Consider the following 20517-nt stretch of genomic DNA (forward strand, 5'->3'; position numbering starts at 1 on the left):
ATTAAACTTCCATATTTCAAATGATATCCATGGGTGGGGGACACCATTGATTGTCATAATCATCTTGGAAAAATGTGAGGCAATCTGTCTGATTGTTGTACACATGATGCATGCAGGCTCATGTCTATCCATCAACATTCATGAGGTGCTTTGCATTCACTATTTATGGTTGGATGTGGGTGTGTAAAAGGCAGGATATTAGGATGATCCATATGTGCTCATTTCTAGGTGGGCTGTGGTTTATAAAGGGAACACTGCCGGCAGGTGTGCATGCGCATGGTTTTGAAATTATTAATTATTCCATCTTTGTTTTGGAGACTTCATGATTTGTGCATCATTTAAACTCTTTTAGTGGATGTTACAGTTAAAAATTCACTTTTGAAGTTGCAGTTAATTTCTTAGACATATTTTTATTTACTCAGGCTTGTAGCTACACGCTTTTATAATTTAGTTTAAATTAAGAAGGAAATCTTTTTAAAAAATTCCCAAGAATTCACTACAACTGAGAGAGTTTCATGTCTGCTGTAGAAGTGCTCCAGCTGTGTGTTTCCCTTGTCTATGGGAAAAAATAACTTTTACTTTCAGAGCCCGGGGCACCCAAAAAAGCTCTTCCCACTAGGTCACCCTAATCAAGAGTCATCCCAGTTGATATCTGTGTGCAATTATCATGGACTCTTTTTAAAACTTCTCTTTTTCCATTATCAGAAAAAAATATAATTACTGTGAACCTTTAACATTGTAATTTGTAGCAGACAAACCTCTCTTAACACTGCTCTGAGTTCTAAAGAGTTTATCTGCTGCTTTGACCTTGTTGAGAGCAGAGTGCTTATCAAAGTCAGTCATATCTTCCTGAAAAATCTGTGAAGAAGACAGCAGGTTCTAAGATAGGGACAGGACTTAAAACACTAAAACATATCGACATGGTGTCTACCAGCTTCATCTGCAGGGATTTTGTAGAGTTTTCTAAGTTTGATTTCAGGTTTTTTTTTTTTTTTTAATTATTGCACTTCCTTTTCAGAACCACGTAACCCTTATTTGAGTTCAACATACATTTCTTGTAGATTTAAGTCTAATTAATCCTGAGCCCAGTCACTGACAGGGCTCGTACTGGTACAATTCTTCTCTACATTTTCTTTACTTTACTAGTTTTTGTTCAAAGTGAAATGTAATTAGTAACATTCTGTCACTTCTCTATGTCTACCACAGTAAGGTTTCCAAATGTGGACTGGTCTTCCACCAAGAACATCATGAAAAATACCCTGACCTCAATTTACTTGTTTAACCTATAAAGTCATAACAAAGGTCTGCCTAATTTTTCAGTTTAGCTAAAATCATGATTATAACTATGAAAAACACAATATTTGTACACAATGTTTCCACACATCTGTGCATGTCTAAATTGAGGAAGACTGGTTGCTAAATGGAAAGGACACAATGTGGAAAATAAGCATTCCCCTAATGACAGTAGAGCAGTGAAATTAAAGACACCTGAGCTACAAGAGCAAGAAGCCACGCTGGGTAGCAAATAAAAACAAAATAAAAAGCAAAAGCCAACTGGACTTGGTCAAGTCCAAAGAGTAAAACAAGTGAGATCAAAAGCTAAAAAAACCCAAGAGACAGAAACAAGTCAAAGATAATAGAAAAACAGTTTCAAGACCAGACTTGAATACAACATCCATGCTTCAGTTAGGCCTTGAAAAGAGCAGGTCAAGAAAAGCCAGTATTGAATTTATCAGACAGTGGATGTAGACTAGTACCTTGATTATCTGTAGTTTTCAACATTTTTTGTTAAAAAATGTTTAAATTATTGTTGGACATTTACTTATCCACACTGAGTAACACACATTAGACCTGGCTAAATGAAGAGAAAGATGACAACTAGGCCAGCACACATACATATGCACACTCACTGAAGACTTTCAATATAAGAGGAAAACAGCCCGAGTCCTATGTATTAGTCACTCCTCCCCAGTCCCAGGGTGGATGAACAGGATGTCATGATTTTCTTTTTTTCATGTCAGTGTGAGCAATAGGTGCTTGACTAGGTCTTGACAAGCTCCTGAGCCATGCTAAGCTGACGCAGTCACATTATAAGCAGACCAAAAAACGACCCAAGTCCTGCTGAGCCATAGATGATTTTTTTAGTACTTTAGCTGACTGGTAGAAGTTTAACTTCTAAGATGGAATAACTGCATTTGAAATGGGACTAGCACAAATCCTTGTTGGGCAAGAATACTGTCATTAAAAAAAAAAAAAAAACGCACAGTACTGCACGAAATTCTGACCTAACCTCATCAAACTCTAATCATTCATTGTGTGATATAAGACATACAGCAGCATCACTTAACGATTCAAAAGGTTAATAAGAAGTGAAGAATTCTTGATGCTAATATGATGGTTCTGGAAGATCCTGATTTTAGATGAATTACTGTTTTTGAGCTTGTCTATCTGACTAAATCTTCAGCATTCGGGATGGGATACAGGACTAAACGAGGAATTCTTGTACTTCCTCTATTCCGCTATGATCATGTCTATCTTTTTTTTCACAAGCTCACCATTCCTTTTCCTTTATTTCTTCTTTCCCATTCCCTTTGTACTTTCCTTGCATTTTGTCCTTACCATCTTTTTTACACTCTCTCTATGCTCCAGTCTCTTGTCTCCATCCACTGCTGCCATCTGAACATATTGTTTATTCTCTCAGTTCATAAATCACAAAGCTGTTAAACAGTGTTAATCCTTGAGAAAGTCTATTTAGATGGGTTTGATGATACCTGTGTTGACAGGACATACATTAAAAAAAAAAAAACTCTGATATTCACAGTATTGAAGCTGCAAGGTGGATTGTCTTGTCAGATGGAAATTGATCAGAAGAAAAACTCATTGCTTCTTCTCTTCTGTGGGACCACCTCCCTCTTTGGGCATGAGAGGCAGATACCCTCTCTATATTTAATGGTCGGCTAAAAGATCTCCTCTTTGATAAAGCTGAAGTTAGGGCTTGTTCAGGTGAGCTCCTTAGTTATGTTGCTATGTGCCTAGACTGCCAGGGGATTTCCCATCATGCACTGAGCTCCTCTCTCCTCCTCTCCAGCTGTACGCATTCTCATCCCATTAATGCATGTTGTTAACTCGACATTTCTCTCCTGTGTTTTTGTGCATTCGTCTCTCTCGTCTCTCCTCCTGTTCTGCAGGTATCTGTAGCTGTCGAGTTTGGATCTATGATTGCAAGCCACCTACTGCCCCCATGTTCCTGCTCAACATCATCTGTTACATTCTTCTTCTTCTTCTTCTTCTTCTTATGATAATTATTATGATCCCTATTATCTATCATGAGCTATTATCATTATCATTACATTAATATTATCATTACTATATGTGGAAATATATAGCATTGTGCTACTGCTCCCCTTTCCTCCTCCTCCTCCTCCCCTCTCTCTCTCTCTCTCTCTCTCTCACAACACAGCAGGTTGAGGCTGATGGCTGATTGAAGTTTCTGCCTGTCAAAGTTTTAGAGAGTTGCTCATGGTGGGAATTGTTAGGTCTCTCTAAATAATATTACAAAGGGACCTGCTCAACATGCCCTGAGATAACTTCTGTTATGATTTTGTGCTATATTATTAAAACTGACTTGAATTGGCAATTAGAAACAAATCAGCTCAGTTACTGTCAAAGATTAGCCTGCAGTCTACAATCACATTACTATAACTCTATAGCATTATAAAACTGTAGAGGTTTTCACAAATCCAAAAAGCTCATCATCACACATTAAAAATTACTAATTGTATTATCACAATGTGGTAATTAGGTAAAACATATAATGTATTTTGCATTTCCAAGCATCCTATTTTGACCTTACATCACCGAAATGCAGTCATGTGGAGACTTAGATGTTCCCTAAACATCTGAAATGCTGTATTTAGGTCACAAGATGAGAATCAAACTTTTTGGCCATACTTTTGCTTTACATTACATTTTGATAAATACGTTTTTGTAGCCCAGTAGTCTCCCACTTTATATTAAGGTCAATACGGTATATTTATTTTGACAATTTCATGTCAATTATGTGTGCTTTTATGGTTATTGAAAATGACACTCATTTATTCACTTTTCTGGCACTTTTCTTGGAAACAAGCTTAATCTTCTCTGATTCGCCCCAAAACAATGAGGGACATAAATTCACATAAAAATCTCGACAGTACGAGTTCATTGAGAAAACGAAGGTAAAAGCCACAGATGAAAGGAACCTTCCAACATGGCAAAACACAACGCATAAGAAGCAGGATCAGTACAGATAAGACGCTGCTTACATCACATAGCAGTGTCTGCTCCATTGCCAATAAAAGCTCAGACTGAGCAGTAGTAAGTTGGAACTATGTTTCTCTCAAAACAAATTTGCGGTTGCAAATTAGTTGTATATAAACATAAGTTCTAGGAGACAGGGCTGCAATATGGATTACTGGAACTAATTTGCTAAATAAACCTTGCTCATTTCCTGCAGATTTCTCTTCTCTTAAGAAGGAGCCCTTTTATAAATTCTGTCATCCATTTCTCTTCTCCTTCAATGATCTGTCACTCATCTTTCAACAATATTTCCTCTCTCTTTTCCTCTCTCTCCCGCTCTTGCAGTAGTTTATCCCATCTATATCAATCCCACCTTCAGTCTTGTCCTTCCCTCTCATCTTGTACCTGCATTTTTATACAGGCACTGGAGCAGGTTCTTGAATGCCTTTTTGAGTGTGGCATTGTACAGGGCTGGGTTGATAATTGAATTGGCATAACACAGCCAGTAGCCAATAGCCCACACTGTATCAGGACTGGCAGAAGGTTGAGATCAAGTCCATAACATACTGTGCCATACTGTGATAATGAAAACCAGAAGGATGGCTAAGACACTCAAGTTGTGTCAAGCTTCACAATGCTTTCCTGCCTACTGTTAATACTTTAGGAGATGCAAGGGTATTATTAACGTGCCCACATACATTTTGTGACCTAGGATTGTATGGAAACAACCTGTCATTTGTATTGGGGTATTTTTTAATGACCACAGTTGCACTGATTTATTCCACAACCATTTTTTTTTTTTGGATAAATGACTGCATTGTATGTCCATATGTTGTGTTGGTACTATCTCTGCCAACCTTTGAAGAATCATTTTGTTAACCCATCATTTGGGAAATATTAAATTTTACCCTAGTGACCATGAGAACCTGTAGAGAACCTACCACATGAGTATTTAGAGCAGTGATAAGAAAATCCATGCTTTCTTTTTCCTCTCCATTTTTTGTCCTCCCTCTACATTTACTATTAACTTTTCAGCCCACATCAATCCCTGTTCCAGCATTGCAGTTATTTTCCTTGTTTTTGTGAAAACCATGTTTCTGCTCTGTGCAATTTGTTCCATCTTAGGGGAAGCTGGACAGGTTAAAGTCACAGTCACATTTCGCTCTGGTCTGCATGTACCAATAGGGATGACTGACATTCATTTGCAAGAAAAAACATGGTTGCTAATCTCCTGCCAACTGCTTCAGACGGAACCCTTCTGCTAAGTTGTGTCATTTCTCTACTACAGCTCCTTCAGCCCTCTGTGACTCACCTTTCAACAAGATTCCCTCTCTTCCCTCCTCTGTCCCCCATTCTTGCATTGGTTTACCCCCTCCCCATCCATCCCACCCTCAGTCTTCTCCTTCCATCTCATCTTGTACCTATATTTTTATACTGGCATAGCAACAGGTTCTTGAATGTCTTTTTAAATGTGGCATTACACAGTGCGTAACAAGCCGGGTTGATAGTAGAGTTGACATAACACAGCCAGTAGCCTATAGCCCACACAGTGTCAGGGACACAGGACTGGCAGAAGGTTGAGATCAACACCATGACATTATACGGTGTCCATGTGAAGATGAAAGCCAGCAGGATGGCAAAGATAGTCTTGGTCACCTAGAGAGAATGGGAAGAAAGGAGAGAGGAAGAGTGAAATGAACAAGAGAGCACCTTGGTTTTCATTCATGCACTGTGGTGTGAAAATCAGTTTGCAGCATGAGCACTGTGTCTGCGGTAATGCAGTCAAAAATATGTTCTTGTTGCACACTGTAGCTGTAAGTACAGACTGATTTGAAATGAAGGCACTTCTTTAGGTAACAATGACAAAAACAAAAGGCTGACACAAACAAGAAGTCAGTCTGAGAGACTGAAGTATTTACCCACCTCTGCAGTTTGATTATTAATCTGATCTAAAATAAACTGATATACTAACAAAGAAACAACACATTTTACTACTCTTACACTGACACAGAACATTGACACAGAAGCATAAAAGAAGCCTATTTTCCCTGTTTCCCAAAAGTGTCTCAGAGCATGGTGCAGTCCATTTTACAAACCTTCTTAAGCTTAGAAGTACTGTGAGTGAGTGGTTGCTTGCATGCCTGCTGCCAGACAAAATTTTTGTTCTGTATCTTGAATGGGCAATGGCAGGGTGCAACACCACCTAACAGCATGTACAACACAGGCTGCTATCCTATTGTCAGCTATGGAGAGCAGGTTGCAGGTTAAAATGAAAAGGTTTACAGTACAATATGATTAATATTGCAAGTTTTGCAAAATCCAACATGCTGTTCATAGTTCATAAATTTGCACTAATGACACAAGGCGAATATGTAATTCACTTTATGCCTGAACACACCTTCAGAGCTTCTTTAGACACCTGCAAGAGGAATACCAGCCTACAGTTCGGTTGATGTTTTAATAATTTTTTGTTCATTAATTGAATTTTTAAGTCTGATGTAAAATGTACATTTGTGCATAGATTAGAGAAAAGGCCTAACGTAACATAAACACACAATAAACTTGCTATCAAATTATTAATTTGCACCAGCCTGGCGGTCTACTGTATATTTGACAGTTTCTGTCACCATCGTCCTCCTGAATGATCACAGTGGTAGGTGAACAGCACTGTGATGGACAGTAGTTAAGGGTACTATTTTTTGTTTTCTTTTTAGCAGCATCAAAGAAGAGGATCTTTGGCTATGTGTTTTTTCTAGATTCTGCATGTCGACTGCAGGCAAGGATTTGTCTTCTCTTTTTGACAGACAATTTCCATTTTCTTACGTGGGTTAATTCAGACAAAATGACAGAACACCATGCACAAATTTTGATGTATGTATTTATGAAGTGTAAAAACTGCCACAACCCAATGTCTACTTTCAGCAGCAGTTAAACTTTCATAAACCTCCAGTAACCAGTACTCTACGGCAGACACCAGAAAGCTCTGACAGCTGACTGAACACTAAATTACATTGTGAAACATATTTATCAGATCATTTACGATAGTTCTTTAGTGATTTACAGATTTATGGCAAGTTACTCTTCAGTGCCACAACAGCTTATGTTTGTGTTTATGTTTTGTTTGATCTTAAGTGCTGCTTTGGAAAAATACTTTTTAACTAGAAAATTCCCTCTGGGAAATTTTGAAAGGGACACGGGGGGCTACTGCCGGGGGAACCATCTCTGTCAACATAGACATAGATCATCTTTCACTGAGCAATGATTGAGGAGCTGTAATCACATTAAGTCTTCTGTGTGTGTGTGTATCTCTGTAATCAAGTTAACTGTATGTGCTTGCATGTGTGTGCGTGTGTGTGTGTTTGAGCTGACAAAATTATCTACGTTTTAAAGTTTGAATGAAGTCTCTAGGAGAAAGTATGGCGAAGCAGCGGACAATTGAAAAAGGCTGAAATTTGAGGAAACAGCAGATAATTACCTCTCTACCTCTCCCACTTTTTTCCCCCATTTTCAACCCTCTCAGTGCCAGTGTTTCTGTGGCTTTCTCCTTGTCTCGCTCTGTTGATCACCTCAGCTGTCTGTGTCTGCTTCTCTCTCTGCTTCATGTCTCTGTTAACATGAATTAATGAACTGAATCAATAAACATGAATGGAGCTAATGCTAACGGAGCTAACAGAGCTAACCCTAACGGAGCTAACAGGGGTTTTCATTATGCATTTGTCTGTGTGTGTGTTTATGTATCCGTCGTTGTGTGTGACTCTGTATGTCTGTGTCTTCGTCTGTGTGTGTGTGTCTGCTTGAACTACACAAGCAGCCCAACCAGCTCCTACATGGAGATGTGTCTGGTATATGTGTGTCTGAATGTGTACGTGTGTGTGTGTGTAACTTCTGCCCCACCTGCTGATAATTACCTCTCTACCTCTCCCACTTTTTACCTATTCAGTTTTGATGTGCTTGTTTTTAATCACTTTTTAGCTGTTGGTTAGCCCTGTTTGTGTGTGCATTTGTGTGACTACTGTCTCAACCTTTTTGGCAAAGCGCTTTCTGAAGCTGAGTTTAACTGCTTGTTGGACGGAGATTGTTTTCAAACAATGCCCTTGTTTTGACTGAGCTCGTTAAGATAATCATTCTCAGTCTGGTTGTCCTGCAGATGTGTGTGCGTGGGTTATTGGCTGGTATGTGTGTAAATGACAGTAGCACCTGTTCAGCTCTTCCCTTGAAAAGCTACTTTTTCGCTGTCGGTTTCTTCCGAACAACTTGCGATTGTGACAAAACCGTAGCTGCTATCAAAAAAACGATTACACTGTGAGATGCAGACAAGTCTGGGCCAGATGTACGTGTGTTTTATGTCCAGATATTCATTAGAAAAATGACTAAATGGTCGATTTAAAAAGACACTGTCTGGCAGGCTGCGACTCAGAGAACAGGAGTTTGTATTGTATGCAGTGAGATTTGGGTTCGGCGAACCTCCTGAACTAAATCCTCTGGTGAGAGAACCGTACCTCCTATCAGAGTGTACTATAGATCATTGGACTCCGGAGACCTTCCTGAGTCCGAATATCATCTCGTTTTATTCCTGAGACAACAACTTTTCTTTTTACGGCGATCTAAAGACAGGAGGCATTTCTGCTTTTCTCACAAAACAGCTCTGAATTTTTACATTGGAGTCAATGGAGAGCTGGAGGGAGGTGGCTGCACAAAAAGCCTCACTATTTAAATTCAGTAAGTCTCTCTGCTTTTTCGAGGACATCACATGAAAGAGGACAAGTTTGTCTACAAAAAGCTGTAGGAGCCAGTGACTCGGGATGTTGCCTCGTGTCCCTAATTACCATTTTGAAACAGGGCCCTGGCCAGCCAGTATATTTTAAACTGAGTGATGTAACATAATAGTTTCTAGTTTCCACTACATGTAGCTGTCTCAGAAATTTTTTTAAATTTGATTCACTTTATTGATCCCAAACTGGGAAATTATTCTCTGCATTTCACCCATCACTGATTCACTGAAACACACATAACATGCAGTGAGACAAACAGGAGCAGTGGGCTGCTGCATCAGGCGCCCGGGGAGCATATTGGGGGGTTAAGTGCCTTGCTCAAGGGCACATCAGCCGGCTAATGGAGGGGGGGAGTGGATACTCCACCACACCAGTCCGGTGGGGGAATCGAACCAGCGGCCCTCCGGTCACAAGCGCTTCTCCAACCTCTATGCCACGGCTGGACAGTTGTAATTACCTAATTACTTTCGAATTTGTAATGAATTCAGTTCAAAGTTCAAAATTAGTACTGGTTGCTCCTGTGCTGTCATCTGAAAGACTTGTATAGGATTTTGTTTAAGTTGCATATATTTTATATAATAAACCCTGTAACCCCAAATTTCATTTTTTCTCCATCAAATTTAGAACAAGGTGGTATAAGATACTGGATCTGTCATTTTTAAAGCTAATGGGAACACTTTCAAATGCCATCTGTCATTCTGAACAATAATTACATGAAATAAACGCAGCACAAAAGCAACTCATCTTTAAAAACAGCTGCTCCATAGCATTCACAGCCTAGTGGACTCGGCAGTTCCACCTGCGCACCAGCAACATATACATGTAATATATACCTATACATAACACTACATAAAGAAACAGTAGTGTTAGCTTTGCTTGTTGTAATGATAAATTATTTTGCTCTGTACAGTGTCTGGATGATCAGTGAAGATGTAACCTGCATCATGGTAGACGTGGTAGATAGTGTTTTTAACACTCAATGGACACTGTAAAGGGACACTACCTATTATTTGTCATTACTGTGTTATTTCAACCATGAAAACAAATTAAAGTCCAAACATTTTACATTAAATCATGACAATAATATCATCATTTTACTGCTGTTGTTGTTGTACTGCTGTTTACTGATGTAATGAACGTCAATCTGTTTGCACACAGTGTAGTTTTTATTTATGTCTCGTGTCTGTGCAGTGTTACATGAACATACTTTCTTTTCTCTGGCAGCCATCTGTCTTTTCCTCTTCACCTGGCTTCTAGCAATGCTTGCAAACTTTCGTGCCACAGTCCTAGGGCGACTGATTGGGATTGAATGTCTCTCTGCTCCCTCTACAGGAGGGACAATCTCTATAGCTGTGATGCATTCGTCTCCAGTCTGCTTCGTTACAATCTTTATCTTGGACCACTTAGAAGTGGAGTTGGTCTTGGGCTCAGCAGGACTGCCTGTTGCTGTGGCAACTGGGTTGTGATTTGTTGCAGCCTGTAACAAACCAAAGAGATTTTTTTAGGAACTTTTATAGCCATTGTGACCTGTCATAGGGTTCGCCTACAGTGCATGAAGTTGGTCAAATCCGGAATTAAAGCTCATTAAAAACTTACCACAATAAAAGTGCCAGAATGCCCAGAAAGTCTCTTGTATTACAGTTTTTTTTTTTTAAATTCATCCAGTTTTGGATAGCACACGATTACGAAGCCATTCAGCCTCGAGTTACCTGTTACAAAAATGTCATTTGTTTCAGACTGATTAAGATTTTGTGTGTATTCATGGAGTTGCTCCCTCATGGACACACACAAAGACATGCGCACACAAACACAGAAGTGCTTTATTGGATGACATGGCTTAATACTGATTTTGTTTCATCATGCTACATTTTAAGAATTTTAATTACATAATAAATATTTTCAGCAATATAATCTTGGTTTATGAAAATAAATTTAATTAAAAAAAATAATAAAACATGGTTTTGAGGTCAATGTGTAATGGGTGGCAAAGGATTGTTGTGAGACAAATGTCAAATTATTTGATCTGGAAATGTGCATTTAAGTGTTTCGTTTGGACTAGTGCTTTTTGCATGTTACATTAATTGTTGTGCCAAGCTGCCAGTTTTTCAAAGAGAACTGTCTGAACATTGTTGGACTCAGTACAGAGAAATGTTTGTTACCAATTGTAAAAATATGTAAACCCTGTCCAGAGTGATGTTTTTGTATGCTATAGAGGAGTTTTTTTCATGTGAAGAGCAACTTGCCTGCAGACAAGTATGGCTAGATTACTTTGATACTAAAGAAAACTTCAGATGTGGTATTCTCAGACAAGATCTGAGTCAAAAGGTTCAGACCATTGGCTGGAATATTTTGTATGTGAGGAGTTACACAATGAGCATTTTGTTACACATCTGAGAAAAATGAAGATAATCTGTGAAGCATTTTGACCCCAGATCCTAATGCAATTCATCACTGGATTATTTGAAGATATTTGTCACTGTCTTATACATTTGACTTGAGCACAAAAGCAACAAGAAATACATATGAAAAAAAAAAAAAATCATAGAATTGCAGACAGTGTTTTCAGATTGACAAAGGAATTCTGTTTGCTCTCTAGTACGACAAACCTGTTATCCTGTTATTTATGCCTTTGGTTTTCCCAAGATCAAGAAAGTGGTATTATACGTTGTCAGGAATTTTCTTCATTTCTAAGAATGTGCTAGAAATAAATCAAGGAATGGCAAAAAAGAAAGTTGACCAACTTTTGAATACCAACCTCAGATATCACCTTGTTGCTGGTGTTGTCCTTTGGTTCTGTAGGTGGAATAAACGCTGTGGACGAATCGTTGGAGCTCTCTTTTTCCTGGATAGATAGATAGATAGATCGATAGATCGATAGATCGATAGATAGATAGATAGATAGAACAATAATGCACGAGCAAGCGTCTGAATAGCAACAGCTACCACACAGTAATGACATGAAGCTGCTGAACAAAGTCTTGTGGGTATACATAAACAGTGATATTAATGGTGTATGAGTACCTGTGTAAGTCCTGGACTGGGCTGTGCTAGTGGCTGTGACTGAACTGGTTTTGTTTCCTCCACTCTACCATTCTTCACAGCCTCCAGTGCAGTGGTAGTTGAGTCCAGACTGAGTTTGGGAGTAGAACGGGGACTGGCCTGAGGACTGGTCTCATTGTTATTGTTCTGCTTTAACAGGTGACTCTTCATCAAGCTGGGCGTTCTGGAAAAAATCATTAGAATGGCAATTCTTTTTTTTCACAAAATATACACCATTTAAAAATGTTGCACATTGCATAAACCACAAATGGATATCAGTTGTCAATACATTAATTCAGTGTGAAGCATTGTGTTTTTGATTAACTAATGTATCCTGGGTGACACGTATCTGGTGGTGCTTTTAAAAGTATTGACCCACTTGTTAACTATTTTCCCATGATAGTACCAAACTGCAAATGTCGGAAAATACCCAGGTCACTTGTGCATTATAAACATTTATTAGGAGAATGTTGGTTGAACTTGAATCCTGAAAAGGACACACAATTCTGCACTAATCAGGTTAGCATATTTTAGAAAAATATAAGAATATTTTCATTATAATTACGTAAGTATTGTGGTTTATCAAGCTATCATTGTTAATATAATATATCACTACTTCAGGCTAGCCTTAATACCTCTGTGGAGGGTGATAGTGTGAACTGACATTGTGTATTTAGTCATGTTTTATACTCTGGAACATATAAAGCATTTAATGACCAACAGAGAAGTACAATATCCTATAAAAATGGTTGAGGAAGCTTCTCTGCATCATATTTTGGAGGCTTCTGGTTGTGAACAACAAGACAAGGCATCATTTAATGATAATGTCAATCACGAGAAACTGAAAGACAATGAAGAGAGATTATACGAAAAATATAAGCTAAAGCAGTTATTTTAGCTGTTGTTTAAGATATTGTTTTTTTTTTTATACAATAGCAGTATGCTTTCCAAACACAAGTGGCTAAATTAAGAAAAAGTGAGTACATTATTATTTATTTTTTTTATTTATTATTTACAATTATTTTTTTGTTTCCCATGCAGGCTTGCCCTTTGTACTTTTGTCTTTTCTTTCTTTAAGTTATTTGTAACATCTATAATGCCATTTATTTGATTCCACTGATGTGCTTACTTTACTCCCTTCTTCTCTTTCTTCTCTGGTTTGTGTTTGGAGACCCTGCTCCTCGAGGCAAGGGAAATGTGGATGTACAGGATTGTCATAATGATGACAGGAAGATAGAATGCTGCTATAGCCGTCCCAAACGTCACCACAGGGTTAGAAAGGAACTGCAAAAAGAAAGAGAAAGAAGGAAAGAAGCAGTCACCTACAGAAAATGTTGACGTATGCAGTTTATATATACAGTGCAATTTTTACAGTTACCAATTTTTTAGGTATACTTGTACACTTAAATGCAGTCAAATAAAAACCTGATATCAGTCTTACTGTTTTTGTTAATACTTTGTTGTTTAAACTGGTAATCTTTGAGGTTGTAATTAGCTAAAGGTATAATATTTTCTCTCCATTGATACACATGCATTATGGAAGGGCGGGGCATAAGACATAATAACAAAGAGCAATGAAAATTGTAAGAGTCTAAATTTAAATACTTAAACGATAAAATATGTCATTTGTTTTACGATTAGTATATGTGACAAAATAATTGTGGTGTATGGTGTGGTGCATGACATCACACGTCAGCTGTGGGAAACACTACATCAGTGAAACAGAAAGGATCATGGACAAGAGACTGAATGAAGACCAGCAACTTCATTCAGCTTTTCTGTGAACACCATAAAAGGTGTTCACAAAACCACTCACAGCATCTGGGAGAGACTCGATGGACCGTTGCGGCATGTACTGTAAGTTAAGTCTCAATGTACCAATAGGGGTAGCCAAGCTAGCATGACGGCTAGTTAACTAATTTGTTAGCATTCTTACTCTCTGCTAACTACTTTTGGCTGTGCAAGCTGTTATTACAGTGGTATATGATTGTATTTCCATTTTCCAGTTCATCTCTTCATTGTTTCTATACTTCTGTGGTAGAAGTAGACAAGCTAGCTTGTAGCAAGACAATCAAAATATAGCTTCCACATAGAAGAAAGAAATACTGCCCCTTCCCCTAGTGTCAGACTTTTCTTGAAACCAAGTCCTGGTTTCCCACTGAATGAGGCCCACTCAGGAGAATCCCTACGACACTGCCATGATGTCATGAAGGATATAACAATCAGCACTCTCCGTCTCACCTTGCCTCTTCGCTGCAATGTGAGTCGCTACTGGAGGTGTACAGTTCCTGATCAAATGTTTGTATTTTATGTAACGTAGACAACAGTCCTACCACTCAGGTTCAGACTCAGACTTTGTGTTCACCAAATACATTTTGACCCTCAGAAACGTGAGGGTGACGTGAGAGCACTGTGCTCTTTCGACTACATCGACTCTCTGCTGTTTTCACCATTGCCTACGAGGACAGCACAGTTACTGTCTGAACTCGAAGAAACATCGGACGCACTGCATGGAGTCCTACTGCTACATGTACCTCAGTCATTGTAGTCGATGCTTGTGTCCATGTGCTCAGCATGTTTTATTGATTATGCTCCGCACTGTCCGACTTTGTTATGTCATATGTTAGGTCATGTCACTGTGAAAGCTACCCAGAGCCACAGCTGGCAGACCCTGAGCTGAGTCGTTTTTTGGGTTTCTGTGTCAAAAAGAGGGAGTTATTGTGTCAATTCAGCTCTCTTTTTGCTTCGCTTTGACCACCTTTCTTTCTCTCTCTTTTGCTGATCCACAAACACACACATTCACGTGCCTTTGCAGGCATTCAAACACACAAACATTAAAGGTGCATTGCTCCCTGCCATCTTGTCCACATAGGCATTTAAATCATCCATTGTGCTTCTCATATCTGTTTCAAGCCTTGCTGTCTTCAAACTCCAGTGACGATGTCCACCATCTTCTCTCTCCTCCCTCGCCCCCCACACGCTCCCTCTCTCTCTCACACACACACACACCCTTTATGCTTGCTGGTGCTTACTTGTATCATAGCCACTTGTGTGTTCTGTAGTTGAAAAAGGATAATAATTGATTTGTTAATTATTTATTATTAATTGATTTTTGATTGAAGGACTGCTGATTCTTGATCAGTATTGCATTACATCTAAAACATTTGTCTGTGTTATCTGTGTAAATGTGTTGTGGTAACAGCTGGTTGTGAGGGTCAGTGCTCAGATTCAACCCTTCACTGTTCACCTGATAAAAGTACAATGGTATTTAATCATTGACCTTTTCAGTGAACAGCCCTTTTTGAGACCAATGCCTATATTTCTCCACCAAACTTGCTCCTTTTTTTAAAGCTAGGCAGACAGTAAATGTACTTATTTTTAGTTCCTCTTTCCCTGCTGTATCTGCCTAAATGATCACGCAAGTTTTATGTGCTGTACCTGAATATAACACTCTCCAGGTGGCACTGTTCGCTCTCCAACGATGAACTGCCAGAACAAGATGGCAGGAGCCCATAAGATGAACGACATGATCCATGCTGCTGCGATCATCAACCCTGCCATCTTAGTTGTCCTTCTTGTTGGATATGTTAGGGGTTTAGTCACACAGAAATAGCGATCGAAGCTGATGATCAATAAATTCATCACTGAGGCGTTTGAGACAACATAATCCAAAGCTAGCCACAAGTCACAGACCACTGGCCCGAGTGGCCAGTAGCCAACAATTATGTAGACTGTGTACAAATTCATGCTGAAAACACCAATGATCAAGTCAGCACATGCTAATGAAAATAAGAAATAGTTATTGACTGTTTGTAGGTGGCGGTTTACTTTGATGGACAGCATGACTAAAATATTTCCTGTGACAGTCACAAAGCTCAGAGATCCTGTCACCAAGGCAATAAAAAACATCTCCAGAGCTTTATATGGACTTGCTGTCCCCACTCCATTTTCCCCAGGAGAGCAGGATGTTGAGTCATTGGTGGACATGTTGCATGAGGTGTTGGAGAACATGTCAGCTGTTTGGTTGACCGATGACCCTGAAGGAAGAAAGAAAGAGGTAATAAGACAAAACCAAATGTTGGGTGAACTATGTCAGCAATCATCACCGTCACAGTGGCCGATGTCCTACAATGGTTCTTGACTTCTTCTCGGGTAGAAAAAAAGAAGTTTAAATAATAGGCTGATGACAACAGCATTTTGATTAGCAAGAAATTGACATATAAAATGAAGGTGTCTAATCTTGTGAGCTGGTGGTGATCATAACCTTGCATTTACATTAGGAAAACTAAAGTGATGATGTTAGACTTTGGGAAAATGGAGGGTGGAAAACTACTTGAAATTCCCAGCAAACTAGTTGGAATGCGTAACGTGTACATTTCTTTGCACTTTAATCTCTGCTAACCTCAAGTGGTAGAGCAGTTTTTACAAAATGGCTCAATAGTTCTAAGAAGCTCAAAAATCTGAGCTTCTGAGCTGAGTTTGAAAATCAGCATTAATTGTGGAAAATTTGCAAACTTTTTTAGTAACATGATTACTGCTCAAAGCATGAAGCATAACCTGTGGGCTAATTCAGGTAGTTAACATATATTGAACGCACCCTTAATGGCAGTGTCCATTAATGGTCTGCTCACCCTTTTGCTACCATGCCTGCTGCCACATTGTTCGCCTGAAACTTCTGCTCCTGCTGTTCATTTAGCATTTCAAAAGTCTCATCTCCCCTGCATCCACCTGTAGCATCTGAGTCTATGTCTCCCTAGGGAGCATGTGCGCTTGACTGACAGCAGCTAGCAGGCTGAGCCTGGGAAGGGGAACAAGAGACAAAGTAAACATGTTTGCAACAGCGTGTTATAAGCAGTGATATTGAAGAATAAGTGCAACAGCAGTTGCATTGCAAGTTATATTTGCAGGGCAGTTTGTATGCTGTTTTATGTGCAGCAGCTGAGCAGCTAATTAGCTATCATGCCTATACACACAGCTATTTGCAGTTTACTTTTCCCCAGTGAATTTTTGTTTTGTGGTTTGTTCATCATGGCAAAGCCAGGGGTGACCAGGTGTCGCCACAGCCACCACAGGAAACAGTCTGTCTTACCACCATGGACAGCACCATATTTCATTTAATGTGGAGAAGCAGCAACATTTTCTGTTGTTGCCCCTTCACATTAAATCAGCACATAACAGTTGCAATATGTTGCAACATATTGCGACCGCTGCACACAGTGATGCTTAAACAATCCTCTTTTGACAGTTTTCCACATCAGCCCAATGGGCTTTGCCATTTGAAAATATCCCCACCATTGGAAGCATAAACAGTGACATTCCTGGTCCAGTTTTCTCCATGTATTATTCAATTATCTTCTTCATCCAGTTGACAGGCCATTGAGCTTGGCTTTCTACACCAGATATCACTAGTGCTTTAAAACCCTTGCCCATCCACCCAGACTTCTGAGGTCTATTGTGTCTATTATTTTGCTGTACAACTCACTTTCTGCTACAGACACAGTCCTAAGAGTTCAGACTCCCCTTAAGAAGCCTTATGTTCAAACCTCACTAACAACTACAAACCCAGATGCTAGCTCGTCTCACCCACCTAAATTATGCCATATGCATATTCTCTCAGGGGAAACTCTTCCTGTCCAACCTCCTAACCAAACCAGCAGCTGCCCTCCATGATTCTCATCATCATCATTGTCATCCTTGATGACAAATGCAGAAAGAATAATGCATTGGGGTAAAATACGTGCCCCATGTACTAAGGCTGTGTTCTGTGTTCTGGCTGTGTCCTGGGTTCATTTCCAACCTGAAGCCCATTGCTGCATATCATCCCCACTTGTTCCTTGCTTTCCGTGTGTCTATTCAGTTGCACTATAAAAAAAAAAAAAAAAAAAAAAAGTTGCTTAGGCAATACGTCCTGTCTTCTTGGAACAACCTTCTATTTCAGTCCATACGAGCTGCTGACCAAGTACATCTCCATACATCTTCAGGTATGCTGCCAAGGCCTTACCTCAAGACCCACTGTTTTCACCAAAAAAGGGAAAATGGCCACTCAATTCTGGTTTTTGATCTTAATCTTAATGATCTCTGTCAAGCTCGCTATCACCTCTATTTAATTCTGCTGACTCTTTTGGGGGCCTATCTCCTCCACCCCTGCCTTTAATACATCCATCCAAAATGGAGGCTTCATCTCTAATTTTCATCCCCTTCCTCACATCCATTCATTTATTCTCAACATGCTATGCTTCCTCATTTTATTAAAATCACTGTTGTGGCATGGCCCTTGTTGTTCTCGTGAAATTAAGCGGACAACAATACCTGTCAAGGCTGGCCTGGTCAACCCATTATGTCCTGTCGCTCAGTTTTCTTGAGCCGTGGTCCCTTTCTGTCCCCCTCATACATTTACCTCCATACCTAATCCCTCCCTCTGCCCATCACTATTCGCATCCATCGACCCTCTCTTCAATCCTTTCATCATCTTATAGACTTCAAACATCTTTTCTCCTTGTCTAGGTACGGCCTGGAGCCAGTGATTGGCTTGGGTGATTCAGTTACAGAGATGGACACTGCTGTGGTGTGGTCCTTCCTAGTAAAACTGTATGTTTGACATTTTAATGTTTTAAGAATGACACAGTGCAAAAGTAATGTTAATTTCTGTTCTTCTGTTATTAAGAAAAGTTCTACTATAATAAATTCAAAAACATTTATATAAGACCGCAACTAAAAATGAAACCTCAAAATCATTCAGTTTACTGTAATTTAAGACAGGGAAGAGCAGCAAATCTTCACATTGAAGAACATGAAACGATGAACTCTTGGGGGCATTTTTGCATGAAAAAATTACTTAGTGTCACGAATGATCATACCTAAACGACTTAATAGGTCGATTGCCAATGACTTAAAAATATCACTGTTCGAGAGTATCAGTGGCACGTACTGTACCTTTGTCCGTATCACATCACTGTTGTGAAATGAGTACAGTTTGTTTAGGTTTAGGCTTCAAAAATATCTAGTTAGGGTTAGACAAAAAAACTACTTGGTTAAGTTTAGGAAAGGTTAAGAAAGGTTTAAAATAGGCATGTTACTGATTTTACATAATTCATGTTATATCAACATTGACATTAAGTATCACACAGGACAGGTAGATTTTTCTTAATATAAAACTATATAAAAAACATTCATAAAGCCATTTCATGTTCCACATGGCTACAGAGATCAAATGTGTTCAAGTGGTAAAGTATATACATACATATTCAAAATACTGCAACATCAGAGCATGCACATTGCGTCTCACACACACATTTACACATACAGTTAAGAAGCTGACCAGCAGATAACCATAAAACACATGGATACACAACTTATTCCCACACACTCAGCTCCCATAGCATTAGTTCAACCATAACAAGGAATCAACTGAGAGAGTAAGCAGAGTGAGGCTGTGTTTAAACATGTATGTAATGTATCTGCAGTGTTTGAATCATGTATGTGCATCCTGCCTCTGTCAGGCAGGGCACACTGCACTCTGACAATGATATATTCAGAGAACTGCAGTTACCCTTAAATCTAAGTCTGTTATGGAACAGCTGAAGTAATATGACAAATACAATAAAATAATCCTACACAGACAGACAGAATTATCCCAATAACTTCAGTAATTTTCCAGAGAAAATTACCACTTGAAATCATTTGTGGAATTTTCAGTCTTAAGGTTCTCAATACAGAATAGACTGGCAAATTAAAATTTAATTAAAAGCCAAAATGATGCACTGTAATTTCAGTGAGAATATTATAATAAGATCATGTGAGAAATATAATAAAATCACAGAGCTATATAATCAGAAAAAAGAATGGAACAATAACATTATGTAGGATAAATATAAATATGATACAGAACAAAACATGTTTACTACATAATTATTATAATATTATTAACATATGGATCTTTTTATATAATATATTGTATTCTGCGTGTTTCGAGTTTATGAATAACAGCTTGATTGGTATTTCTATATTTTATATGTTCTATTTTGTGTGTTACTTCAATTTTTTTTTTTGATGAATGTACAGTATTGTTTAGAGACAGAGCGAGTTAAATGTATGAACGTGCTAAAAGAATGTGTCCATTGAAGGTCCTAATGTTTTTGGTGAACAGTGAACTGAACATATCAGTTTGCAACTAATGAATGTGAACATGAGCTTTATTAAATCCTATGTGATTCTACTACCAGCGTTAAAATCATTGTTCATTCTTGCACTGTGTTTGACAGCACTGAGCATGCCAGCATGGCTAGTGCAACTGGCAATTCAGACACAGCTATAAATATTTGAACCATCGTTTCCCAAGTAACAGTGGCAGGGGTGGGGAAAGTATTCAGATCAGTTACTTAATGAATAATACCACACTGTGAAAATATTCCACTACAAGTAATGGTGC

General features: G+C 38.8%; 1 protein-coding gene across 1 annotated transcript; it reads right to left on the reverse strand.

Annotated features, from left to right (window-relative positions):
• Positions 1-5688: 5688 nt before the first annotated feature.
• Positions 5689-16118, reverse strand: chrm4a (cholinergic receptor, muscarinic 4a). Its single transcript, XM_041966289.1, has 6 exons — positions 15528-16118; positions 13219-13373; positions 12072-12273; positions 11806-11892; positions 10258-10527; positions 5689-5934 (listed from the first exon to the last, which is right to left on the reverse strand). Exons 1-6 carry the CDS (start codon positions 16098-16100, stop codon positions 5689-5691), a joined length of 1533 nt encoding a protein of 510 aa, XP_041822223.1. The 5' UTR covers positions 16101-16118.
• Between the last annotated feature and the right edge of the window lie 4399 nt (positions 16119-20517).

The sequence above is a fragment of the Chelmon rostratus genome, chromosome 24, assembly GCF_017976325.1.
Source record: "Chelmon rostratus isolate fCheRos1 chromosome 24, fCheRos1.pri, whole genome shotgun sequence".
Classification (NCBI taxonomy): Eukaryota; Metazoa; Chordata; class Actinopteri; order Chaetodontiformes; family Chaetodontidae; genus Chelmon; species Chelmon rostratus.

Excerpts from the sequence above, each read along its gene's own strand:
- chrm4a (XM_041966289.1), bottom strand. The coding sequence starts at position 16,100 with ATGTTCTCCAACACCTCATGCAACATGTCCACCAATGACTCAACATCC. Across the intron at positions 13,374-15,527 it reads CTGGAGAGTGTTATATTCAG|TTCCTTTCTAACCCTGTGGT; the intron begins GTACAGCACATA and ends TTCTTTTTGCAG. Across the intron at positions 10,528-11,805 it reads GCAACAAGGTGATATCTGAG|GCTGCAACAAATCACAACCC; the intron begins GTTGGTATTCAA and ends GGTTTGTTACAG.